Source organism: Ochotona curzoniae, unplaced genomic scaffold (genome assembly GCF_017591425.1).
Source record: "Ochotona curzoniae isolate NIBS_2020 unplaced genomic scaffold, NIBS_Ocur_1.0 contig_3622, whole genome shotgun sequence".
NCBI classification, from domain to species: Eukaryota; Metazoa; Chordata; class Mammalia; order Lagomorpha; family Ochotonidae; genus Ochotona; species Ochotona curzoniae.
The window spans coordinates 15,906,698-15,934,463 of NW_024465926.1; the positions used below are offsets into that span (position 1 = coordinate 15,906,698).

At 39.0% G+C, this 27,766-nt stretch overlaps 1 protein-coding gene across 2 annotated transcripts in view; it reads left to right on the top strand.

Annotated features, from left to right (window-relative positions):
- The window catches only part of CDH11 (cadherin 11), an 86,034-nt gene that overhangs the window by 41,049 nt on the left and 17,219 nt on the right, over nucleotides 1–27,766 (top strand). The window contains exons 3-10 of one of the 2 annotated variants that reach the window (XM_040982086.1): nucleotides 1,831–2,125; nucleotides 5,075–5,194; nucleotides 6,928–7,095; nucleotides 11,580–11,767; nucleotides 17,386–17,639; nucleotides 24,230–24,366; nucleotides 25,150–25,283; nucleotides 25,515–25,632. In XM_040982086.1, coding sequence (XP_040838020.1) covers nucleotides 1,831–2,125; nucleotides 5,075–5,194; nucleotides 6,928–7,095; nucleotides 11,580–11,767; nucleotides 17,386–17,639; nucleotides 24,230–24,366; nucleotides 25,150–25,283; nucleotides 25,515–25,632 — 1,414 coding nt within the window. Of the gene's footprint in view, nucleotides 1–1,830; nucleotides 2,126–5,074; nucleotides 5,195–6,927; nucleotides 7,096–11,579; nucleotides 11,768–17,385; nucleotides 17,640–24,229; nucleotides 24,385–25,149; nucleotides 25,284–25,514; nucleotides 25,633–27,766 lie in introns of both variants that reach the window. The other variant, XM_040982087.1, reaches the window with a different exon arrangement.

Genomic DNA, 27,766 nt, shown 5'->3' on the forward strand with positions numbered 1-27,766 from the left:
GAAATTTGGCAAACCATAGGCTTTGAGGTTTCTTATAGGAAACGCAGCTTGTGTGGTGCAGTGCTGTGCAGAGAAGTCATCTGTCTTGGCATTAGGAATTGGCTGTGTCAGCCTCAGCAGCAGGATCCTTGGATAGCACCAAGTGCTTTCTCAAGCTGCTGCTTGTGTGGACTCTAGGAAATATGATCGGCACTTACATACATCACATTTGTTAGAGAAGATTCAGGTACAACTATCAAATCTGAAGACAAGACAGAAAAATATGATGAGGAGCATGTTTTCTAAAAATTTCAGTGATTTGGCCTATTGTGGAATACATCCGTTTAATTCCCGAGAAATTTGCCAAACGCATCTGTAACACATGAAAACTCCCAGGAAATCTCCCTGTCTAGGGAAGTCCCTGAAAGTCAGAATTTATGTGTTTTTTTTTTTTGTTTCTCACTCAGAGAATGGAGTCCCTATTTTGTGCTGGGTCTGAAGCATGGAGAATAGACAAACACAAGTTGCTCAGGGATTTAGGGAGTAGGAGCCATACCTTCACTGAGGGCACCTGCAGGAAGATTAGTACAATTTTATCTGGCCATTGTAAGCTCCTAAACAGCTTCATACTTTATTCATAGTTTATTCGTAAGAAATGTTTTAGCCATAATTTCATTCCTACACAATGCTTGCTATGAATAACAGATACTGAAGGAAGTATGCTTTTTTTTTTCTCCCTGAGAAACACTGCAGACTGTGACCAAAATGGTCTTTATAATTTGTACCTGACAGTATCCCTCTGAGCTGATATATTGAGCGTTTCATAGAAACACTGAAGTCAATTAGGTATATTTTGGAAAATTAATACAATATGAAGATTTCCAAAAGTGAAATGTGTAATTGTACTTTGTGATGGAGTAAACTCTCTAGGTCTTGATATTATAAAAATAGTTATGGTACCATTAATGTTTGGGGATACATTAGTCAAGTAATTATGACTGTTATTCATAGTAAATGACAACAGTTCTAGTAGAGATAATTTAAATGCCTTTTGAGTAAGCATGTTACGGTAGAATGGATTATCTCACGCAGTAGGTAGATCCAAGGCTACTGTGGAAGCATAAAAGGACTGGGAAAATCAATGCCTATCCCAAGAAAGGGTGTGATGAGGGTCAAGGGACTCAGAATAGAGTGACAGCTGCAGAAGCTGAGGCTGGACCCTAAAGGAGGATGAGGAGTTCACCACTGCAGGAAAATCAGATTTGGACTCCTTGGTGTTTCCAACTACCGAAACAAAGAGCCAAGCCAGTTAGAAAGGTTTGAAGTGACTGTCAAGGCACCAGCTTGAGTTCTTAAGGGTTGAGGCCAGTGTTGTCTCATCCCTAGGGTTTATGATAGAGACAAAAAAACTCAAGGAGGCTTACTGTTCTTCCAATATCATGGATTCTCATCCTTTATGATTAGCTTGTAGACTTCTTTCAAACAGACCATATGCTCAGACTGTGTGACACTTAACAGGTCTTCTAGAAAGCTCTGAACGATTGAAAATTTATCATACCAAATGCTTATTAATTGTTAATAGATACATGTTTGTGTATATATATTTTGTATGTGGGTAGAGAAGGAGGAAAATATAATTCTTAGAATTAAGTGTTTTTGAAACCTGGTCTCACTGTTTACCCAATTGTGTGACCGTGGCTAAGGCAAAGCCACTCTGTAAGACTGCATTTCTTCATGCCTTTCATGGTGTGTGTTTGTGTGTTTGTGTGTCCAGGCAGCATGTACATCAGTCAGTCTGTCTCCTTATTGCACTCCCTATGGAATTATAACTCTCAATTTCTCTTTCCCTAGCTTCATTCAGATATTGATTCTGGTGATGGGAACATTAAATACATTCTCTCAGGTGAAGGAGCCGGAACCATTTTTGTGATTGATGACAAATCAGGGAACATTCATGCAACCAAGACTTTGGACCGAGAGGAGAGAGCCCAGTACACACTGATGGCTCAGGCAGTGGACAGAGACACTAACCGACCACTGGAGCCACCCTCAGAATTCATCGTCAAGGTCCAGGACATTAATGACAACCCTCCAGAGTTTCTACATGAGACCTACCATGCCAATGTGCCTGAGCGGTCCAATGTGGGTGCGTAATTCTGGGAAACCTGCTCCATCCCTGCTTGGTGTCTCTGGCAAGAGGGTGGGATTGTGTCTGTTCAGATCAGGAAGTAGAATTTGCACTGTCATAAAATAACAAAGAAACTAAACCGTTATGTAACTGCAATTTCAGGTAGTTAATGAAGCCACCAGATTTTAAAATCTGAGTTCATAGGCTTTAAATAAGAATGGAGTGGGAAGAATGTGATTGAATTTGGGTAACCTGGTCTTTGTGCTTATCAGCAAAGTGTATGAGGTCCAGTTGTATCCATTCTTTCAGCATTAGACCCTTTCTGGGTAAAAGGAGAGTAAAGGGATAATATATACCAAAACCTACTGATGTTTGTTAAGTAGTAGAATGTTGTTTTTTTTTTTTCTATGTAAGTACCATGCTAATTCATTACTTAAGTGTGCCATTTTATTTAATTTTTGCAAAAACTAATCTTTTTAATGAGGTAGGCTCAATTATCATCTTGCATTTAGAAAACCCAAGCCATAGAAGATTAACTAATGCTTCTGTGGTCATCAGAGTTGAAGATACACTACATTGGTGATGGATGGCTTTTTCTCCAATGAGTAATTTCTTGTGGAAATTACTTTCATTTAGCTTTATAGAATGCCTCTAATCATGGTCTTTTGAGAGATGTGTCTCATAGTAACAAAGGTGTGTCTTTGAGACAGACTTTGGTTAGAAGAGAAAGTAATATAGAACTGAAATGATTTTACAGATCACTAGGAAGAAACCATCCACTTTAAAAAAGAAAAATAAGGATCAGCAATAGATACCAACCTAATCTAGAAAGCTAGAGGCCCGAGTGACCCTACAATCCTGGTACTTCCTCTGTGCATATAACCACCTCTTAAGCCAGAAAATAGTCTTCCTTCTCTTCCATGTAAAGTCAAGTTCTTGTTTTCATGAAAGCCAGACTAAGCAACTTACCTCTTTATTCTCCTCCTTTGTTTTCTATGCATAGTTTTCAGTGTGTCTATCTTTTCATGAGGATTGCAACGAGAAGCTGTAGACATCAGTCTGTAAAATATGGGAGGGGAACAGGTGCTTATTGGCACCCACGATGCGGGGGATGAGGTTGAAGACAGTCACCAAGAAGATGATCGGGAGGAATTGTAATGATCCTCACAGTGGTGGCCTCACTGATGTTTTGTGATGAAACCCAAGGTTTCTTTCATAGTGAAGAAAATAAACTCCTGGGCCCGGCGTGATGGCACAGTGGTTAAGGCGCCCGGGATCCCATATGGGCTCCGGTTCTAATCCCAGCAGCCCTGCTTCCCATCCAGCTGCCTGCCTGTGGCCTGGGAAAGCAGTCGAGGACAGCCCAAAGCTTTGGGACCCTGCACCCGCGTGGGAGACCCGGAAGAGGCTCCTGGCTTCGGATCGGCATAGCATCAGTTGTTGCGCTCACTTGGGGAGTGAATCATCGGAAGGAAGATCTTCCTCTCTGTCTCTCCTCTCTGTATATCCGCCTTTCCAATAAAAAAAATAATAAAAAAAATCTTAAAAAAAAAAAAAAGAAAAAGAAAAGTAAACTCCTTATTGCCGGAGACAGTGTTATGTTTAGATCATGGCTGCATCTCTGATAAGATATAAGAACCCAGATAACTTCTCACATCTTTCTTCATTTTCATTTTGCTACCTATAAAATGACAATAATGTGAAAGCTGCTGGTAGTGAAACAAATTACATGTAAAATGCAGGTTTTTATAAAGTTTTAGAAGTAAATTAAACATTAAAAATCGCTAATTTCTATAACTGTGCCACGATGGTATTCTTTTTTTCCCTCAAAGCTCCACTGTCTTGAATAGTGCCTGACATCAGGGTGGAACTTGAGGAAGTTTATTTGCATGAGGTAGTGAAAATCATTAGGAAAAAAAGGTAATATTAATTACTACACCAAGGGAATATTACTGACAACCTTCTATGTTAGGGACCATCAGAGTCTGCGTAATGGCTCCCTTGCTCTTCTGTGGAAAATGCACAGAAAGAACCTGCATTTTGTGACTTGATGGATTACGCTCCTGTCTTTGGCAATAAATAGCTTTGTGAAATACGTGAGAAACTTCACCAGCTCTCATATTTTATTTCTCCCAAGTACAATGGGTGCAAAACATGCCTGCTCCAGGGAAGTTGGCAGGATATGTGGAATGTGCCTGCACACAGTGCCTGCTGAGAGACAGCCAGGGATTACGGCTTCTTTGCGCCTTTCTCCTGACTCTGCACCCCAGCAGGGCCTTTCCTGGACACCTGTTACATGTAGCCAGCAAGGAGCTGGGAGAATTTTTCTAAGGGAAAACGGAATTCCATCTTGCTTCCATTCCACGGTCCCTTTATTGGAACCCATGATTGCTTGCCTTTGACCCACCAGATGTCTGCTGGTGGCTACCCGACCTTTAAGGTGGGAAGATGCAATTTTCAAACCAGTAGGGAACAACATTCCACACAATATTTATAGCCATAAATTAATTAAAATGTAGTATTAGCAGCAATTTTGTTACATGCAAAGCAACAATAAAATGATGTATTTACTGCTCTTCTACAGATGGAAAATTGCACTCTGTCCTTTCATGAAAAGCAATTCAACATTAATTATCATTTATTATACTCTCTGGGAAGATTTTTATTTAATTATTTGATATACTGAACATTTCAATTGCATGAGCCTTAGAATGTTTTTGTGCTAATGTTCATATTATTATTTTAACTCCTAAGAATAGCATGGTTTGCTGTGATTGCTGAGTTTATTTTTAAGCTCTGGGGATTACTTTTTTAAAAGAGGGGCAGAGGAAGATTGCTTTTCAGCCACACTGGAGGAGACCATGCTGAATAATTGTGGGGCCATTATTGGAGCTTAAAATGCTATAAGCAAGCCTATTAATTGAAATGCTAAGGAGATGTGGCTCATTCATGTATTCCACTGTTAAGGAACATCGGTAATCCAGGTGACGGCTTCGGATGCAGATGACCCTACCTATGGAAATAGTGCCAAGTTGGTGTACAGTATCCTTGAAGGACAGCCCTACTTCTCAGTGGAGGCACAAACAGGTACCAAAGCATGTCCTTGTGATGACAGGGTCCACGCCTGCTCACTGTTAACTTCGTCAAAAAAAAAAAAACATGAAGAGGAAAATCTTACAGAGTTAGTGTGAGGATTAGCCATTAAGCATGCACCTTGTTAGCTGCAAACAGAATGCATATATCATTGCTTCTGCTTATGTTTTCCACTGCACAGCTACAAATGGAATCTTAAAATTCAAAAGTAAGGCAAGAAATATCTGACATTGTGAACTCCTAGGAAGATGGAGAAGTGGAGACCAGGGTAAAAACTGGCTGCCCTCAAAGGATGCATTAGTGACCACTGTGAAGGACGGGGAGTGTTAGAGGAGGCTGTTAACGTTCAAAATCAAGTACAGGGGAAGCACATTCCCCATCTCCTGTCCTCTGCTTGTGTATTTCCAGTGTTAGCATTCAAAAAGGAGGCTATGCAAGCCAAAATATGGAATCAACATAGCAACCGAAAACAACTCCCAACCAGAAAAAACAATAAAATTCTCTGGAACTGGTAGTACACCATATTTCTATAAGACTCCTCTTGTTTTTCCACACTATGTTCTATATATATTTCAAAGACATTTACAAATAATCTATATTTATTGTTATAATTAAAGTTTGTCATATACAACAAACACACGCAAATATAAGGGGACCCCGAATAGTTCGTGGAAATGCAATTAAGTATTATTTTGGAGCACAAGATTTGGAATTGTCATTTCGTTTGAGGCTGTTTTCTTAGTACGTAGTTCTGTGAACTTCTTAAAGATCCCTTATGCTTCAGTGTGTATGTATACAGATGGTATTTCAACGTGGCAGATTTTTCTTAATATAGTTTTCACTTAATATATTATGTATTTATTTATTTGAAGCCATCTTTGCTGCAGTACATATTTTATCCAGTTACTTGCTGTGGTTTCATCCCAGTCATTTGTCATTAGCTCTCCTAGGCTAACCAAGTTTAAATAGGGGACTTCATCTAGACTCTTGACTGTGGAAATCTGTAACTCACATTTCCTCAGGGAGTCATGGTTAGGAATAACCACTTTGTACCTACCAAGTTAAGTGAAATTTCCAGCATTGTACAGAAATGTACAAACTACAGGGAGTAAGAAAGTGGTAAGAACTGAGGCATCCACAGTGCTTTCTTTGTATTTTTTGCCAGAAATATCATTGTATCTACACAGGGAAGAAACTCACGTCTCCTTAGAGATTCACGTGAGCCTGGTTTTCACAGAAATCACAAGGCAATATGAAGAGATCACGTAGAATTGAATCATTAATTTGTCATTGTTGTCAGTGGTGGGCAAAAGTAGAACTTATATAAAGCACTGTGTATACTTCATTAACTCATTTGCTTCTCTTTTTGAGAATTATTAATATGTCACTACATGACATAAATGTCACCCTTAATACTAATTTGGAGAGAAGAAATATTTGTATGAGTTGTACACCAGAATAGACTTCAGAAGGGTTATGCTGGCATTTCAGAAATAGGGGCATAGGTGTGTATAGGTATGCAATGAAGGGTCAAATATTTTGTTTTGTAATATTTTTCTCCCTGAGAAGAACAAGATTACTGCTTGCATGTACCCTAAATTTTGTAAGTTACGTTTAAATTACTGAAAAGACTCCTGTAGTTTTGTTTTATTCCACTTAGTCTCTTGGAAGCCTCTGTTTTCTTGCTATTAACGATCATTATAAACCAATGTATTTAATGCTTCCAGGTATCATCAGGACAGCCCTTCCCAACATGGACAGGGAAGCCAAGGAGGAGTACCATGTGGTGATCCAGGCCAAGGACATGGGCGGGCACATGGGTGGACTCTCAGGGACAACCAAAGTGACGATCACACTGACCGACGTCAACGACAACCCACCAAAGTTTCCACTGAGTAAGTAGGTGGGCGTGGCTTTCACTTGGCTTTTGCTGCGACAAGTTCCTTGTCTTTTTTTTTTTCTCCCCCTTTCCATTCCTGCTTCTGTAGGTTTCAGAAAGAAAAATGTAGACAACTGGGAACTTTTAATAACATTCTTATAAAAAGGTCAGATATCATATGTTTGCTATAATATAATATAATATGTCAAATCAAGAGATATCATGTCATTCTTACTCTGTGTTAATCAGTGTTACTTCATGTTTACTTGCACCTAATGTAGCAAGAACTTGTGATGTAATTCATTAATCAACCATCCACATAGGTGGATTGTTTGTAACCACCTGAGATAGTCAGTGTCCACTTAAAACTGTTATTGGTAGTACCCATAAACAACAAAGACCTAATCCTCACCGTACCTACATTAGGGCCCCAGGATACAAGAATTAAACTACAATGATAAATTATTTTCCTACATGGCTGGGAGACACGCCGGTGGAAGCATGATGGACTTGGAAAAATTCACAATGAACACACGTTATGAACCTGGAGGGGAGAACAAAAGGGAGGGGAGGGCCTACCGCCAACTAAATTGTATCAAAAAACAATAAAAAAAGAAAACAAAACAGAATGAAAGGATTATAGAACAGCACCATCACCAAAAACCTAAGTAAAGTGAAGGTTGTGGGAGAAAAGAGTTAAAAATTCTGATTCTCGATACATTCAATCTTCCTTGCCAGGTCTGTTATTGGGAACTAGTGATGCAATCTCGTCATTAATGAACATTTCTCCTTTCAGAGTTCTTCTCCAATCTTGATCATAGGACTAAGTTGTTCACCACTATGTGGCAAACTGTGAACTTTAGTGGTCTAGAACATTAGTTACCCCTTATGTTTTTGCCGTGAGTCTGCTGTTTGAACAAGGCTTGGAGGATACAGCTGTTCTGCTTACTGGGTCTGGCAAATCCGTATCCAAGATGGTTTTGTCAGATCCCCATCAAGTTGGTATTAGATCTTTGCATGGGATTCCCCAGGGCTGGCTTCTGAAGCCAAGAGCCACGAGAGAGCCAGGAAGAAATAATACTGCTTTCTGTGAATTTACTTTAGAATTCACAAAACATAATTTCCACTGTAGTCATGCCCTGCCCAGATTTAAAATGGAATTCGTGTAAACCTCTCCCTTGAATGGGAGAACTGTGAAAGTCATTTTCAAGGAAAAATATGTGGGATGGGACATATTGTTTTGGCCATTTTTGGAAAATGCAGTATTCCACAGTTCCTAATTATTAGGAGTATTGTTAGCACTAAATAAGCTTGGCTAAAATCTCATAATGACACGAGATATGTTATTAACCAGTGTTAGCCATTGTTATCTGGGAGATTATGGCTGATCTACAGAATGTATAGGATTGCCAAGGCAACTGAAAGGAAAAGCTGATTTTGAAAGGTTGTTACTAATTACTGTAATTACAGCCACCATTATTCAACAAATAGTCACCATTTTGGTAGTGTGCATTGTACAGATAAATAAGCTTCCATGAAAAGTGCAGTAAGTTGCTCAATGAAAAAAAAGCAGAATTTGAACATAAATATTCTTTTGTGTGTATTGGTATATATGTATATATTTACACACATATGTATAAAGGTATTTTATGATTACAGTGGTGTTGGTGCCGTTTATAAAGGGTTAACTATGGTGGCCTTTCCTTCTTTGGTAGAGACTGTAGATTTATTATCAGAGAGGTGGCACATCTTGTACATTCGAGTATAAGGTTGGCAACTAAATATGTTCCCACGTGACAACAAGACTACTAACAGGAATCTGAAGACAATGATTGACACAAAAGAAATACTGATATAAAGTACTACAAAGCAACTCTGTCAGTTCTTATATAGCTCCCCTCCCCCCAAAAAAGAAGGTGTTTTCTCTGGCCAGGCAAAAGGTTTCGGTTTCATTGATAAGCTCAAGTCTTGCACAGCATTTTGTTAGGCACATGCTCCTTGCTCCATACTATAAAAAAAATGTATGGGGGAAGAAGCAAACAGTGTTATCACTAGGCAGCTGTTGCTGTCCTTGCTCACAGGCACTCCTACAAAAAAGTTACACAGCTACTGTCACCGTTGCACTGATTACAGTGTATCATAAATGTGAACTTGAATGATATTTGTAGAAAATCAACTGCAGCAGTTTCAAGTAAACCTCCACATAATGATATTTCAGAAAGTTTGTGGAAGGCTTGGCTTTGTGGCTTAGTGGGTTAAACCACTCCCTGCTCTACTTCTGATCCAGATTTCTGCTAATATGTCTGAAAGCAGTGGAAGATGGTCCATAGTGCTTGGGTACTTGTATCCACGTGGGAGACCCAATGGTGCTCCTGGCTCCTGGTTTTTGCCTGGCCCAACCCTGGCCAGCTCAGCCATTTGGAAACTGAATTAGCAGATGGAAAATGTCTCATTTCCCCCGCACCCCCCTCTCATTCTCTTTCTGTGTTATTCTGCTTTTCAAATAAATCATCTTTTTAAAAAAGTTTGCTGAAACATTCAGAAAAAGGTAAGCGTATTTCAGTGCAAAAACCTTTAAAATCCATGTAGTTTTTTCATGATATGCAATTTTCACCTCTTATCAGTGAATAACAATCTACAGAGACTTAGCTTGCACTTGTCAGTTAATATGGATGGCATGATGTAATTTAGTTAAATATAGGTCCATATTGAAAATATTCAAAATCAAATCACAGAAATAGATGCAGATCTGAAAATAATAAAATCATGGTAGGAAGAAATCAAAAGTGATTTTAAGTAACTTGTCTAGGACTTCTTAGTGTGTACTGAAACAGACTAATTTTCCAAAACCTTGATTTTCTGTGTTGTGGCTCATGACAGAACTTGGAGTCTTTTCCATCTTCCCAGGGGCCTGTACCTGTGTGTCTTGTGGTGTTTAGGCAGATACACATCTGTTCTTCTAGCAGAAAGCTCTAATCACTTTTGTCTTCTAGCTGTTCTGTGTCCATTCATGTCCCATGAGGTGTTTTACTTTTTTTTTGCTTGCCATTCCTTTCCTGGTAATATTTAACCCCAGATATTCACATAATTAATTTATTCAGAACATTCAGGGGTAATTCACACACCTCCTTCTGCATTCATACATATTTAAAGCAGGCAGGCACTTCCCATTCATGCAGACATGCAAATGGTTATCTTGTATATTCACACACTCATACTTCTGTACAACCTAAACACACCACCACTCACACACTTTGCAGCTTGACATACATTCACATGTGTACCACCAAGCAATCACACACTCGCACACCTTCCCACTTGGGCTTTTTTGGCCCTACATCCCTCACCTTACTTTATTTTTCTGCTTCCTGCCAATGAAATCAGGGTAGATACAAATTTGTTTTTGTTTTCTTCTCTTCAGTTTGTCTTATTAGGGAAAGAATCTTGGCTATTTTTTGCCAGTTGCTGAGTGTCTAGGGGCTTGGACGGTGTTTTGTATGTGGTGCATTCACACTGAATGTATCTTAAGTGATTTCGAAATGATTCTATTTGAGAAAAAGAGAAGGAGAGAGATTTCATTCACATCACTTCACTACCCAAGGGCTCAAGAAGTAGAACCCTTCCACCCCCATGGAAGGATTTCTTGAGCCCTTAAAAGGCTACATCCAAAGATATGTATTATCAGCAAACTGCAGTTAAAAGCCTGAGCCTGGACTTGAACCCAGGTAGTTCAATTGGGGAAGTGGGTAATTCACAAGCACTACAATAGTCTCTGTGTCAATTCCTGGCCAATTAATCCCCAGCAACTCTTATAGCCATATATTGCATATATATAAAAATAAATATACCTGGAATGGAAAAGCATGTATGACACACACACACATATTTGTGTGTCTATATATATAAATAATATACATTGAAGAAAATACATATAAAATATACATGGAATAGAATCCTTGTGGGAAATTTTTCTAGAAGGTAGTACTTGATGTGGGGATGAGAGAAATGTACTTAACAAAGAGCAAATAGCTGGAAAGCTACAATTAGCATACCATCTTAAGTAAACATAGGATTGTCTACAGCTTATAAACAGGCATTTTTCCCCCTGCATCTTTGGCAGAACTGTAAATGGGCCTTAGAATTAATTCTTGGATCATACTGAACACATGGAAAGAACATGTGAGGGTCTGCATGGTCTTCCTTCATTTCTGATGGAAAATGTAACAGCCTGTTCCCCCTTTCTCCTATCTGGTAGATGACCCTGCCATCGCACTTGGAGCTCTAATATTATTTTTTTCATCTTTTGTAGAGCACGCTCTTTTTAAGCGAGAAAGCCATATGGGATCTTCCTCCCATCCATTCACTTCTTTCATGTTTTCAATCAATAGAAAAGTTCAGTTTTCAAACCCGTGGAGAAATTTATTGGGACTCGGTGAAATCTAAAGTCTTTATAGCTGCCAAATAAAAAGAAAAATAAAAGTAGATCTATTCTCCTTTTAGATGTATACCAGATGTCTGTGTCAGAAGCAGCTGTCCCTGGAGAGGAAGTAGGAAGAGTGAAGGCTAAAGACCCAGATATTGGAGAAAATGGCCTGGTCACATATACTATTATTGACGGGGATGGTATGGACTTGTTTGAAATCACAACAGACTACGAAACACAAGAGGGTGTTGTGAAGCTGAAAAAGGTGAGTTTGGGTAAATGAGCACGTATGTCAGTGGCCTCTGCAGGAAACTGTGAGCTGAAGGGTGAGCCTTGAGAATATGGCCAAGTGGAAACTGGCTGCATGCTGCCCTGGCGCTCTGTGCCCTGGTTGGTTATAGGGCTTTCTGTACCCCCATTTGTTATTGCAGTGGGAGCTGACTGTAAGGGTGGCCGATGCCAGTCTCAGACTGCTGATGAGTTCTCAAGGCTTAAGGCAGTGTCATGCATACACCTGGGTTTTTGAGGAGCAGTGCTAACCAAGTCATTTACCGCATACCAATTTGAGTTCTGTCAAGCAGAATCTGGTAAAATAGTGTTTTCAAAACTTTAGGTGATTGTACAGGTACAAGGTTTACTGGCCTGCTGGACCCTTGGTGATAGTTACACTTTTTTTTTTTGGTTGATTTTCTCTCAAAAATGTACCTGGGAAAACAACCATAGTGGATTTTTCTTTCACAGTTAAAAGGACTGTAATTAAAAACATGCCCCTAGGATTGATTCATTCCAAAGAGGGAGTTTATTATTATCTTTTCAGTTTTATTTATTTATTTTTACAGTGCAGCATTTACTTGAATACTATTATCCTGGGTCCCTCAGAAAGTGTGGAGGAAAAAAGTATGGAGAACTGGAATTAAAAGATTTTTGTTTTGGTGCAAAAATTCCTGAAATCCATGTTTAGATTTTCATCATCTGTCTTTTCCACAAGCTTTTGAAGAGTTCTGGTGTTATCTAATGGGCAATTATAGTTCTACTGAATTTTGAAAAGACAGGAATTCAGACAGATTAAATGTTCTGACCCAGTTACCATCTCAGAGCTCACAATTTGAAGACAAGGAATTCTAACCTAGGATATTCTGGAAAAAAACTTTATTTCGAGATATTTTGAAAATAACTAGGCCACAAGGTTTATATAGAAGAACCAGGTAAAAGTGACTTTCAGGTGAGGAGCTGATTACAGTGTAGTCTGAAATGATCTCTCTTGTTTTTTACCATTTGAGATTCAACACCTTTCCACCCAAAAAGTGTGTGGAGCCTTTAATCTGAACTGGATGTTGGTTTTAAGCAAGTATGCAGTTTTCAAGTTGATTTTACATAGCATAGACTCTTGGTGTGATGTAGAAATCAGACTGTAACACTGATAAAAATAAGTCCAAGACTCAATGAAGGTGCCGGTAGCAGGAAAAGGCGGATGGTTTGTGGAGGAATATATGAGTACAAGGAGCAGGGCATGATATGCTTTAGGAAATCGACCTTCCATAATGGTTAAAAGTATGAATTTGGAAAATAAATACTTAGCACAGAAAAAACGAGAAGGTGTCATCCTAAAGGAAACAAGGTAGAAGGTGTGGAAGTTGCAGTGCACTTTGGATACTTGGATAAATCTACACCAGGACAGGCAACGCTGACAGTCAGTCAGGAAGGAGACTGGAGAATGCATTCCTTCTGTTTTCTCTCTTCAAGTGGCCATGTGAATGGTGTGCAGCCCCGAGCTGCCAACTTTCCTCATTAATTAATATCATGATTCTTTCTGTTTGACATTGACGTATGAACACAGACACCAGTGTTCTCCTCCTGCCATTCGCATAATTGGGCAGTTGGTTAAGTTAAGGTTGTCAACCTGCTTTCAATATATTCAAAATATAAGCAAACATAGTATCTCAAAAACCCTGAACCTCGAATTACCCCCAGGAACTTACACGTCAAAATGAGCTCTCTGTGGATGATTAATTTGTTCATTTTCACCAATTCAGTGTTTATATTCTGTACAAAGTCATGCTGTCCTATAAAGTACTAAAATTTTGATTTACAGCAGTGTAACATGTTGTGTCATTGGTAAATACCATTTGCTTAAACTTGTAGGATAAAGTTTCAAATCCCCACCAGGGGAAAAAATATCAGAGGTGTATTTAACAGGGTAAGACATGATATGTGCCTTTGTGAGACATCATTAAATAGAATTTAGTAACCTAAAATGGTGTGGAGACATCAGAAACATGTTTTTGCTTTTATAAAAGCATTATGTGTATGAAGGGTAGAGCTATAGACAGAAGGGGAGAGAGATAAATGAAAGAAATGAAAAAAGGAAAGAAGAAGAAGGTGAAAGGAGAGAGAGAGAGAGAGAGAGAGAAGGAAGGTACGCAGGAAGGAAGAAAATGAAATGTTCCATCTGCTGATTCATTCCCCTAAACACAACTTATAGCCAGGAACTTCATCTGTGTCTCCAACAGGGGTACAGGGGCCTAAGTACCTGGCCACTTCTGCTGCTCTCCAAGGTGCCTTAGCAAGGAGTTGGCCAGAAGCAGAACAGCTGAGACTCCAAATGGCTCCAAAATGGGATAGCAGGGTCACAGGTGGCAACCTTACCAGTAATATCTCGACATTGGCCCCTATGTTTTTGTATTGCAAGATTATATTTAATATGGCATTTTTGTTTATTTCTTAATTTACTCCCTCAGTTTTTTTAAATGAGTCACTGAATTCTTGTTATTCATGAAGCAGCTTCTTTCTTAATTGGAAATCTAGTTTCCAGCAGCACAATTAGATGAAAAGATCCCTGAATTAGAAGGATTTTTCTTTATAAGAGAGGTAGCCTTGACACCGTGGATTGGAGAATTCCTTGTAGGGTGTGTGGCCAAATGTTTAGCAGCCTGCAAAGCTTCACACTAGAGGTCAGAAAGCACACATGCCACCCACTGCCCTCTCCCCACCACTGGTGAAAATCACAGATTTGCGTTTGGTGTAATAAGCAAGAGGCCACCTGGGATCTGGGATGCCAGCAGCTCTTAAAGAAACGCCTGGCTTCAAGCTCCAGCTGCATTCCAGATGTCAACGCCCTGCCGTTGTGCACCGTGCACCTTGGGAGTCAGCAGGTGAGGACTCCGCTGGCTGTGTCCTTGCCACCACCGGAGAAGCCTGCATTGAGTCCTTGGCTCCCCACTTGAATCTGGCACAGCCCTGAGTAGTGTGAAAATTTAGAAAGTAAATCAACAGATGGGAGGCATCTCTCCTCAGGACCACTCCCTCCCCCACACCCTCAGCTAAAAGTAAGAGAAAAAAAATAGCTGTAGGCATGGATGAACAACCCTGGAAATGGAATCACTCCACGTACACAAACAAGCTGTAATAAAGTGTAGTGAGACCTATGACCAGATCATGAGTGAATTCTTAGAGTGGCTCGTGCTTGCTGGGTCTTGTTAGATGAGTAAGAATTCACCAGATTAATAAGGAGAGAAAAGGCAGAAAAAAATTGTTGAGAGAAACCGACATTGCAGGAAGAAAATGCATTAAAGAGGCTGCAGTGTGTTCTGTGTTGGGGGAGCTGAAGATAGACACAGTTTCAGCTGAATTTCAGTGACTGCATTACAAAGAAATGAAGAAAGGAGAAAGTGGGAAAAACAGAAAAATTGAACAATAGTTAGTGTACTGAATAGTTTGCAAAGTAATATTTCTTAAAGTCTGAGTTAGGGTTTAGTGGCAGATGAGAGAGAAAGAGAAACAATTTGCCTTTGGGATATTTACACAATCTTTATTTGATTAGCTGAAGGAAACTTGAGAGAAAGCAGCAAGTCTTTTTGGGATTTTGTACACATGGGGAGAAAATCCGATCAGTGCCAACACTTTTGAGCGCGTGGAGATCCCATAGATCACAGCAAACCCCCAGCACAGTGTCTGCGCTGTTTGCCTTCCACCAAATAAATTCTTCCCGTCACAGTAAGAGAGCCACCTTATATTTTAAATATATACCCTATTTTAATAAAGCTATTTTATGGCCCGTGAATTTATGTGGTTTGTCCACATGTATATAAAAGGAGGAAAATAACATTGAGCAGGGTAGCAATTGTTGGGTGATCTGATTTGTCAACTTAAAGTCACAACATAAACATTTTACCTGCTGCTATATAGTGCACATAATCATTTTCAATGGCTGCTTCCTATTGATGGACCATTAATTCCTTGGTATAATCTCACAGTTGGATTTGGTGTTTTGTATGTACAGTTTCCCAGATTACATATAATTCTATTATATCTAAAAAAAAATACATTTTTGAAGATTGTCTTGATTTTCCATTGAATTAATCCCTCAAGGAGAATTTTTTCCAGGCAGAATTAATAAACAAGGAGATATTAAGATTTTTTATGACCTATATAATGTGTGCCCTCATTTAGCATTATTTTAAGTACTCATATCATGGATATAAACTCAGGAAACACCATCAAATCATTTTTAGAAAGAGAAAGGAGATACACCAAAGAGTAAATGCTGAAATGGTGTCTGTCTTCCAGCCCTGCTGCTTATGAAGTGACTGCCCCATGACTTGATAGCCATTCCTGTGCAGTATGGGGCAATGGTGAAGAGTCACAGGTCTCCTTTCACAGGCTCCCCACTTGGAAGGGGAGGAAATTGAGGGGCTGCAGAAGGACGGCTAAGAGACTGCACACATCAGCCTTGGGGCTGTTGAAGAAGGTCTCACCGGCAATCAGGCTTGGCTGTTCCCCAGAAGACTCAGCAGGTTTACCCAACTGGGAAAGGATATTCCTGAGCAGAAGCTGCAGTTATGTGGACTGCCATGACCAGCCTACAGCATGTCGGTCCTGACTGTAACATATGCCGGACTTTCCTGCAGGAACACAACACTGGGTCCCCGGGCAAATGCCTCAGTCAAGTTCCCAAGTGTCTGCTGTAGGCTTATCCTCTCTGAGGCTAGGATATTCCAACTCTGCTAATTACAAAATCTGATTTCAGAATTGTTCATATCTAAAGTCTCTAAATACCATTCGTTCCTTCCACTCAGAAATGCAGCCATGGATGAAGTAGCTACTGAATCCCAGGATGTTGGAGAGTCTGGGGACAGATTTAACTTTAGGAAAAGGGGGTGTTCTCTGATTCCGGGGAGATAGAGATGGGAAGGAGATAGACAAGTGTCAAGGATGTTAACTTTGTTTAGGAGTGTAAAACTAGGATCATCCTCAGTTTAGAGCTTTGCAGAACTAGGTCAGGAGAAGCACCATAATGTGTTCCAGAGACATGACAACAGCATGGCAGGCAGCTGCTTGCCTTGAAAGAGCGAGCCCTTGCCAAACATTTGGTAATTCAGCATCATCCAGAGTGCAAGCTAGAAAGTCACTTCCTCGGAATTAGGAGTTATTTCTTTGCTTCTTTGCTGCAATCTTACTTTTTACTCATTGTTTATTGACTCACTGTATCTCCTCTCATTCAGTTGTTTTTTAATTTTTTTTTTGCCGATATTCTGTGGTGTTTCTATTGAATTCTCAACTATTTTATAGAATGTGGTGAGAAATTATTTTTGTATTGAGTTTTTAGACATTTTTCAGTGACTAGTTCGGGCAACTTTAGTTTTTTTTGAGGTCTACCTTAGTTATTCTGTCATGCTCCTAAAGTTATCCATTAGTCGTATTCCAAGTCTCAGCAGTTGATTTGTCTGTTTTCCTGACCTAACAGTTCAGTAACTGGGTATTAAATAGTCAGTGGCTTTTGTTCTTTGAAGAACTGTTCATTCTACTTTGTAAAATAATCAAGTGCTTTCTCCTTTTTAATTCCTGCAATGAACTGATTGTCAAAATTCTCTTGCTTCTTACCAGCCTGTAGATTTTGAAACCAAAAGAGTGTATAACTTGAGGGTGGAGGCAACCAATGTGCACATTGACCCAAATTTCATCAACAATGGACCCTTCAAGGATGGTGCAACGATCAAGATCACAGTTGAAGATGCTGATGAGCCCCCCATGTTTTTGGCCCCAAGTTATATACATGAAGTCCAAGAAAATGCAGCAGCTGGCACTGTGGTTGGAAGAGTTCATGCCAAAGACCCTGATGCTGCCAACAGTCCAATAAGGTATAGTTTTATTTTAAGGACAAGGTTGGGGATTTTTATAGGCAGTAGTTTTGACAAAGTGCTGCAGAAGGCATGCCTCTGAGTTGAGAAAAGAGTCAAGTTTATTAGGCCCAATTGAGTGTAAACAAGGGTCAGACTGTAATAAATGAGCTCAACTCACGTTTGGATATACCATTTGGAGTACACAATTTTGTGCAGCACAGATTTCCTAGTATCTACTTGTTTGTTTAATTTGTCGCTTGTTCTGTCTGTCTGAAGGAAGTGTGGTGAAGTATAAATGGTGATTGTAAAACAATTTTAGTAATCACAATTCACTGAATTCTTTCCTATGCTCCAATTGCAGTACTAGATGTGCTAGATCTACAATTCAGCTTATCGCCTCCATTTTATTGTTGTGTGAATGATGATTCCCAAAAATAGGAAAAAATTGGAACCCTACAAGTTCAACTGACTTGTGCTCAATATGACACAGCTAATAGTCAAGTGGGAAGGGAGGCAAACTCTATCCAGTTGCTACAGACTGCTTTGAGAGACACTAAAGTGCCAAACTCACACATATCACTTTCATCAGTATGAATATAACATACATAATATGAATATATATAATATATGTGTATATATATATACGTATATATATATATAAACAGTTGTGTAGATTGAGTTAGAGAAGTGTTGCAAAACCCTGATTCTGCTTTTGAATCCCCAGATTGAGTTATTAACCAATGAAGCTGATGTCTTATATCATAGATTCATGATACTTACAGTGTAGAAATTCAGCATTGCTTGAAACATACTGGATCAGAATCTAGCAGGCATGCTTATTTTTATCAGCACTCTCCCTTGTTTGCCTCAATCACATCATCTGCTTTCTCTCATGGTTTCCTTGTATCCAGTCTCCTAATGACCTGTCTCTCCTTGCTGTAATCAGGTCATTCTGAAAAAAAAAAGATATCAAATGCCACATTATATCCCTGTTTTAAAAAAAATTCAGTGATTGAGTTGTTCCTCATTGCCTTTCAACTCTAAATAAGTTAAACTATGGCTTAAAGATCTCCTTTAGACTCCACCACTTGAATCTGATCCTCTAAAACATGTCTGTTTTGTACCCAACCTTGTCTTTTACCTGTTCTTCCTTCCAGTGGGAACTCTCTCCCTTTCTACTTTGTCATTGCATTCACTGTTTCTATTTCCAATTAGGTAACACCTCCTCTGGGAACTCTTTTAGGACTCAGGAGAGATAGATCAGACGTCCCTTCCCAATGGCTCCCACCTTATACCGCACAACAACCACATCACAGAGACACCTTACATTGTGCCTTGTCCTCACTGCAAGGCACATTCGCAGTGGGCTGGGTAGGTGAGGAGCCAACAAATTATACTTGCAGGCAAAATTCAGGCACCATATTTTCTCTTCTTTTCCTTCCTTTCTTCCTTTATTCTTCCTCCCTCCCTCCCTTTCTCCCTTCTTTCATCCCCTTCTTCCTTCCCTCCCTCCCTTATTCCTTCCTTCCCTTCTTCCTCACTTTACTCTCTTTCCCTGCAATGTTCTGTCCCTCCTAACTTCCTTTTTTTCTGCCATCAAAAGCTCACATATCATCAAGCGTAAAATCCATCCATTGAACGTAAACAATCCATTAGTTTCTAATGAGTTTTACAGGATTGTTCATGAGTGTTGAATTCAAAATAATTTTATTGCCCTGAGAAGAAACCTCATACTCATTAACAGTAGTTTCCATGTCTGCTCCGCTTGCGGCTCTTAGTAACTGCTAATCTACTATGTCTTTATATGCTTGCCTATCTGGACATTGCATATAAATGAGATGACACAGTATGTGGTCTTATTTAACTGCATTTTTCCCCAGTTAACCTATTTTTGAGGCTAACCCATGCCGCATAATATATCAGTATTTATTTTATTGGTATCAAAAATACCTATAAAATATTTATTAAAATAGTATTTATTACACACACACACACACACTGTATTCAGTTTACTGTGTATTAGTCAGATGAATATTCGGATTGTTTTGAGTTGTTAAGTGTAATGCTGCTATGAACATTCCTATGTATTTTTTTCTGTGATATACATTTTATTTTTCAAGGGAGATGGTCATATACCTAGAATTGAAATTGGTGAAACATGCACATTCTTTGCAGATTTTAATTAGTCTGTTATTTTAATTTTAATTGTCCAATATAAAAAGATTTATTTACTTTACATATTTAATTATTCTGGATATAATACTAACATGCAGACTTCTGAGAAATGGCCAAGTGGCTTTCCTAATGGATGCACCAAGTCCCTTTTGCATCAGTACCATATAAATGCTTGTTCCCTGCGTTCTCAGGAACAACTACTGTTATAGGTCTTTATTTTTTTTTTTACTATAGCCATGCTGGAGGGTCAAAATGATATGTCCTTAGGGTTTTGATTTATATTCTCTTAATGGTTATGATGTTGAGCATCTTTCTATGTGTTTAGTGGTCACATAATTCATTACAATGTTGTCTATGGCTGTCTTTGTTGCTTTTGTGCTACAAGGACAGAGTTGAGTGATAGTGACTGTGACATCTGCTTTACAGCCCAGAATACTCACTTGCTGAAACTCTACACAACTTCATTGTCCTATTAAGCAGACTACACACCACTAGTGAATACTTAACACATGTTTATAAAGTAAAAATAAACAAAATGACAGTATGATTAAGTTTCAGATCTGAGTGTAAGCCCTATGATACATGATGAAAGTGATAATATCTCATTCATTTTACTGAGTATATATTCAGTCTCTTCTGCATAAGAGCTATCCATATCAAAAAATGAAAAAAATACAACAGACTATTTATAGAGACTGTTTATTTGTATTTAAAAAATGGTGACAATGCTGAAAGATTTTCCAGCTAATAAGTATTGTTTAGTCATCTTTGCATCTTTGAATATTGTTCTATTTGGGAAAGAAAAAAGTGACTATTTACTGAGCATTTTCTTATCCTTGATTGAGACATTTGATTGTCACTTAATCCTCACAGATATCCTTTGAGTCTGTTATTATATGATGGAAGGGATGGGCAAACGGCCTCAGAAGGATGAAATGACTTTAAAGCCTCAACATTAGTCAGTACTGGATGCTGTGAGTCCGTTCTTATCTAGTGGCCACTCATAGAAAGGCTTCCAAGGAGTTTTGGTTGCTGTGCTTTCTCTGGGCAGAAAGGCATGTAGCATTTTGAATGGTGACCTTTGTGTCAGCTTTAAGCTACTTGAAAAGGTTCTCAGTGTGAATGTTAAATGAGCTATCTTTGATTTAGAATATTGGGTGCACTAGCAGCTTTTTGGAAGAGCAATGACATCAAGACCCATACAGCAACTAGTCATTTCCTCCACACCTCATTGTTTTCAAGGATCCACAACTGCAATTGGTTATTTAGGTCATGTTTACAGTGGTGACAGTTTTGTGCGTGTAGGCAGTTTCCCTGCAAATAATTATCCAAGCATGTTAAGTATCTTGTTTGATCAATCCCCATCTCCATTCACTTGGATCTCTGATGTGAGAATTTGCAAAATATGTATATATATAAAGGAACACTTGAGCTTTTTATTCTGCAGAGCTTCTAGTTCTCAGAACCTAGTTAACTAGTTTTTTTCTCTTTATCTCCAAGAGAATAAGTGTCCTGGAACATACAGATAAGGCCATGTATGTCACCCAAGCTCTTTTTTTATTTGGACAATATGTTTATCTGATCTGCTTCTCTCATACTTGTTGTAGAGTTGAACACATTTTCCATTAGCATTTCTTATCTGAAATATCATCTCCCTTTTGCTTCTATGCCTCTGATTTCTTCATGCCTCAGATAATACTGTACCTGTGTCTGCTAAACTTTGACCACTGTTTATGCAATGGGAAATGGTCACTCTGGAGCTCAGCATTTCAGCTTTGGCCTTTCTTCCTCTGTGCCCACTCTGTCACGTGGTTTTCACTCTCACTGCGACTGAATTGAGTCAACATTCCATATTCTCTGTGGCCAGAATGAGTTTTCTACCTGATTCTAATTCTTTACTTAGTCCACTCCCCACTGGGCATTTTAATCCATTACTTTTTCCTTCACTGGCTCACACATTCATCCAATTCACATTTCTTAGTTCATGTTTTTGATGACATACTTAGAAAATGAGCAACTAATTACGTACTTACCTGTAACGGCATTGACGCTTTGCTCCCGAGTACTACAGCCTATCCTTAGTTGAATTCATAGCTCTGCTTTCTCCTAAATTGAGTTTTTTCCCCCTGTGTTCCATTATCTCCTTCTCAGGCACTTAGTTTAGAAATTATCCAAGACTCTACTAGTTTTCCACAGGTAACCAATATCACTGGAATCCTCCTAGTATTTTCTGTATCACATAATTTTGCCTTCTTTCTGTCACCCCATATCTAACTCTAATTATTTTATACAATAAATATTATATCAGATCCTTAAATTTATTCTTCTTGCACTCATTCTAGAAATATTTTTGGTTGTTATTAACTGAAACAATAAAACTGTATAGATTTCTGTAATACCCTGCAATGCGTTGATACATGTCCATACTGTGATGTAGAATAAGGGCAAACATATTTCAATATTCTCAAATATTGAATGTTTCTTGATGGTGAGCTTACTCACACTGTTCTTTTTTCTTTTTCTTTCTTTTTTTTTTTTTGAGAAATATAAAATCTGCTCTACTTCTGTGCTGGTTTGCTTGAGCCATCTCATGTACCCTGCCTTATCAATCACCTTGATACTGTGATTCCGTTCATTTGTGACTATGCTCAAAGGCTGCTGAGATTCCTCTCTGGCTCTAGAAAGCAATCCGCACCATAACATGTGAAAGCTCAATGGCCTCTCCTTGGTATGCAGCAGCAGCAGCAGCAACAACAATGGCAGGGAATAGGGCACTGTACACTTGGTGTGAGGCACCAGGCTATGTGCCATGAGCAACTAGAATTCTATTGAATTCTTACAGAGAGCATAAAAGGCACTCTAGCACTCCAGTTCAAAAGATAAATATGCTCAACTTCAGTGATCTAAATGGCTTGTCCAGTATTATTCAGATTATAGGTGATAGACAGTGAAGTTTACCCTGGGACTTTCCAAATCCAAAATCTATGTTCCTGGCTTCAGTGGAACAAAGCATTAATAATCTTCCTTGTTTTGTGTGTGTTGTCATTCCAACTAGCTAGGTAGCCCCATCCTGCCAGGGAAAGGTGTCTGGCTTTTGTTCTGTGTTTCCTGCCTTCTGCACAGTGCTATCCACCGAGCCGTAGTCACTGAGCCCCTGCTGTTGTTTTTGTGGAAGGGTGCTTATCCTCCCTGTGTCCTGTGTTCACAAAGCCCAGGAACATCACGGATGAGCTTATGTTATATATGCTGCAAAGTGTCTCTGATGGATCATTCCTTTTCATGAAGGAATGAGGGCTTAAATTGAGATCTGAGCTACAATATTTGCCACCCTGAGCCACTAGAACATTTGCAAATCTTGTATTTTGTCAGTTATAGGTGGTTAGGCCCACTGGTATCCACAAACTTTGCAATCACTAATATTGCTTGATTTTTGACCCCCAGCTGGACTTTAGGCTTTGTTTTAAGAAATCACAGCAAGACCTTTACCAGCAGAAGCCAGTCACTTGTGGAGCTCTGCATACTCCCCCAATTAGCATAGCTATCTTGAGATTATGGTGGAGAGTGGAGGTAAGGGCTTTGACACCCAGCAGACCCTTGAAAACCACAGCTCACTCCTTACTACTTTCTGGGTACACTGGGCATATTATTTTACCTTACTGTCCTCAGTAAAGGTCATGCTTCTTCCCCTATTTCCCATCTCATTCTTGCCATTCTCTTGAACCTGATAGTATTCTGGAAGTTTTTTCATCTTATGTTGGTAAAAGATAAACTCACAGTGGACAAGAGTAACGAAAACCTTTATGTTATGCTGTTGCTGAAGTCATCAAAGTATGGAAACAAAGCCCTACAAATCAGTGGCCAGGCCAGCTTGGCATTTTGCACTATAGAACCCACAACTATGCTGACAATCCGAAGACCACAAAAACACATTCGCTCAAAGTAGTGTTTTTCTTTGAATAAAGAGGAAACTGATTTTTAGAGTATGAAGTGAGTGTTCAAGATAAATTTAGATAAACTTGAACTTATTTAATATTTCATATGCAAAAATCCAGCAAGGGTTTGAAACATGGTGACTTTCTGAGTAGTTTGGGACCAAGAAAAACATTTCCCAAATGCAGTATCATAAATATGCAGATGATGGGTGATTGTAGTAAATATGGAGAAATATGCAACTTGTTATTATGCTTCTCAATCAAATATGTTAAACAGTTCTTTCATTCATTGTAATGAAAAAAAGGATCCTAGTGTGGTTAAAAAATGATTTCTATAAAAGACTCATGCATGGAGTTTGAAAAGTAAATTTGATTAAAAAGAAATCCCGGCTCTCAGTGATTCATTGAAAAAGTTGCTTTAAATATAGCAGGGAGAAAATATTCAAATATTAAGCTGCTCTCAATGTCTTGGTCTAATTGCTTCATTTGCATTCTGCTTAGGTATTCAATTGATCGTCATACTGACCTCGACAGGTTTTTCACTATTAATCCAGAGGATGGTTTTATTAAAACTACGAAACCTCTGGATAGAGAGGAAACTGCCTGGCTCAACATCTCTGTCTTTGCAGCAGAAATCCGTAAGCACTCTCCTAAAGGTTTTATTCTACTTTACCCAATTATGGTCTTTTACACTCTTTCTATATCCTGTAAAAGCTGAAATGGATTTTTTTTTTTATTCCTAACAATATTTCCCAGTCATTAATGTTTATCTTTGCCAATCTATTTAATAAGATAATTCAGCAAATAAAAGTGCTTTCATTTTCTTTAGCAGAATTGGGTACACACTTGGCAAGACAACAGATAGCCCTAATGACGAACGGATTTCCTACTCCATTTGATCACTAGGTTTCTCTTGAACTCAGAGGAAAGTAGGCTTAAAGCCAAGACTTGCAGATTTTGGTTTATTTGTAGATTGAAGGTTCTCAAACTTCTTGGTTTTGCATTATGTTTCCCATACATCTCATAGATGTCTTTTTATAAGACATGTCTGGGTCCATTTTCTGAGTCTCTGATTCATTAGATCTATTGTGGGGTCTGACAATTTCCAATTCCAAGCTCCCAGATGCTGCTCTGGGGAGATCACTTTGAAAACTACCTTGATAGATTTTCTCTGGGATGGGCAGGTTCCATTGTAAGTCTTCGGATTTACTCAGTGGGTAATGGGAATTAGGTATGATTTATACTGGCCAAATATTGGTCATTTTTTTCCCCAGGACATCTCCTTCCCAATGAATTTAGCAAACTGCAATCTCTAGATGGCTTTTGTGCCAACAGCACCTCTGTATTGCCCAAGTACCTGGTTGGAGTTTACTCCCTACTCTCTCTCTGGCAATTGTTCACTCTGCATTCTCTCCTCCTAGACAACCGGCACCAAGAAGCCAAAGTCCCCGTGGCCATTAGGGTCCTTGATGTGAATGATAATGCTCCCAGGTTTGCCGCCCCTTACGAAGGCTTCATCTGTGAGAGTGATCAGACCAAGCCACTTTCCAACCAGGTAACCCTGCTTTTTCCTCCTCTGGCTGTGAGCAGTCCATTTGGAAGTAGAGTTTGCTTTGGAAAGCATCGCCTGGGTGTGTCTCTTGCTGCCCAAAGTTTTAGTGCCCTAGATTTGCTTTGAAGCTACATTCTCTAATTAAAATCAGGTCTTTTATCCAGCCAGGAGTTTTTGAATAAATGATGTGCCAATGTCAGCATGATTTATTTATGGGCCACCTTTCTTTTTCAGCCAATTGTTACAATTAGTGCAGATGACAAGGATGACACAGCCAATGGACCAAGATTTATCTTCAGCCTACCCCCTGAAATCATTCACAATCCAAATTTCACAGTCAGAGACAACCGAGGTTCGTACTAAGGTTACTATGCTTCGAGACATAGAAATGGAAAACAAATCGCTTTTATATTGCACAACACACATATTTTACTATTCTTAATGATGCTTTCCTGTTGAAGAACAGACAAGAAATGATAATGCTGCATCTATTTTGGCATATGGGATCATGTGATGCATAGGAATAACAGAGTCTAATTTTTGTTTTATTTTTTTATTGGCTTTGATGTTCATGAAGCTGTGGGAAAACCAAGTGGGGAAGATTATAGGGTCAATATGCAAGCAGTTCCATTTATCTTCTTTTTATTTTTAAGAGATTTCTAAAGCATTGGGGGTTGGGGGCTTTTGCTTTATGCATAATGATATGAATTAACATTTGAAAGAGATTAATCCAACCTTGTAAGCTTATGTAATCTTTCCTCTGGCCTTCCCTTTCAAACATAGGTTTAATGCACTATTGCGAAGTATATAGGCTGGTAGCCTGGTGCGTAAGAGTATCTGCAAAATTGTTTCTTCAAAGATGTGTTATGAGCATTTTTAAATCATTCTTTAACCACATTAAATATTCTGTCTGCTCCTCATTTCATCAGTTACGAGAGTAGTAGACTTTCAGATTATTTGTAGGACTCCAGGTGAATGCAGTCCCTTGTTTTGGTGGGAGATTCAGGGACCAGGAAAAAGTTCTGTGATTCTCAGCATGTTGTTCTTGCTATATACATTATTCCATAGTGAACATTGTTTGCATAAGCCTGTGACAATGCCACCCTGTAAACACAGGGAGAGAAATGCCACCATTTAGCCTGTAAATAAAAGGAGGCTTTCTAAGTAGAAGTGTCTTTTTTTAAAGATTTATTTATTTATTTATTTTTATTGCAACGTCAGATATATACATATATATATATATAGAGAGAGAGAGACAGAGAGAGAGAGAGAGAAAAATATCTTCTGTCCAATGATTCACTCTTCAAGTGACCATGATGGCTGGAGCTGAGCCAATTCGAAGCCATTAGCCAGGAGCCAAGGCTTTGAGCCATCCTTGACAGCTTTCCCAGGCCACAAACAGGGAGCTGGATGGGAAGCAGGGCCACCTGGATTAGAACAGGTGCCCATATGGGATCCTGGCGCATTCAAGGTGAGGACCTTGACCACCAAGTCACATTGCCGGGCCTGTTCTTGGGTTATCTTAACACCATTGTAAGTAAGGCATTAATGTAGATGAGGAAAATGGGCAGAGTACTGTCAGGTAACGTACACCCCACCAGCCAGCCAAACAGGAGTTAAAGCTGGGTTTTACTCCCAGATATTCCAGTATCATTTGCTACATACAGACTTAGCCATAGTAAATTACTCTGTTGCTGACAAGTAGAGATGTGTTTCCTAAACTGCTTGGATTTTCAGGGCACATAAGTTGACACACTTTATTGGTTATTGCACTCAGTTGAGTGTCTTATTATGGGTCAACCACACGCATGGTGACACTGTGTTACAATAGAAGCTTTTCTCCTCTAGATCTTCATTAATACAACGAATTTTCTAATAGGAGCCAAAGTATGAAGGGAGTTCTATGTGGAGTCATGGATTTTAAGTAAATCTTACCAAATATGGAGCCATTAATTAGTGTTCTTTAGTTTTGTATGTGAGCTAATTTTTTCCATATACCTGCTGACTTTGGTTAATAAGCACAGGCAAGCCAAAACACTTCAAGACATAATTCTGCAAAGTGCTAAAGCATGTGTGTAGTTCTCAGCCAGAATCAGCCAGCAGCACTTACATCTGGGGTGATACCCATATGTACTATAAACATTTCCTTTTTAGTAATGGATATTTTTCAATACAAATGGACTTTGCCGGGTAGTGAGCATTTCATAAGAATGTACTGAGCTAATTTGAACATGGTAGCATAATGCTAAGTCATACACGTTTGTATCTGAGTTCATGAGATTGTCTGCCTCACCTTGAGTTTACTGTTTTCTAAGTTAGTTTCTAATCCACCTACAGACTGCCATACTTCCCCACCATAAAATTAAGTAATCTTTCTGATGAAGAAATGCTTGCATACTATATCCAGTTTATCCATAAGGTGCTTTTTTTCTAGTTGTTACAAAATATTGGTGTTCATGTATGCTTCTATCTCTGTCTTATTTGTT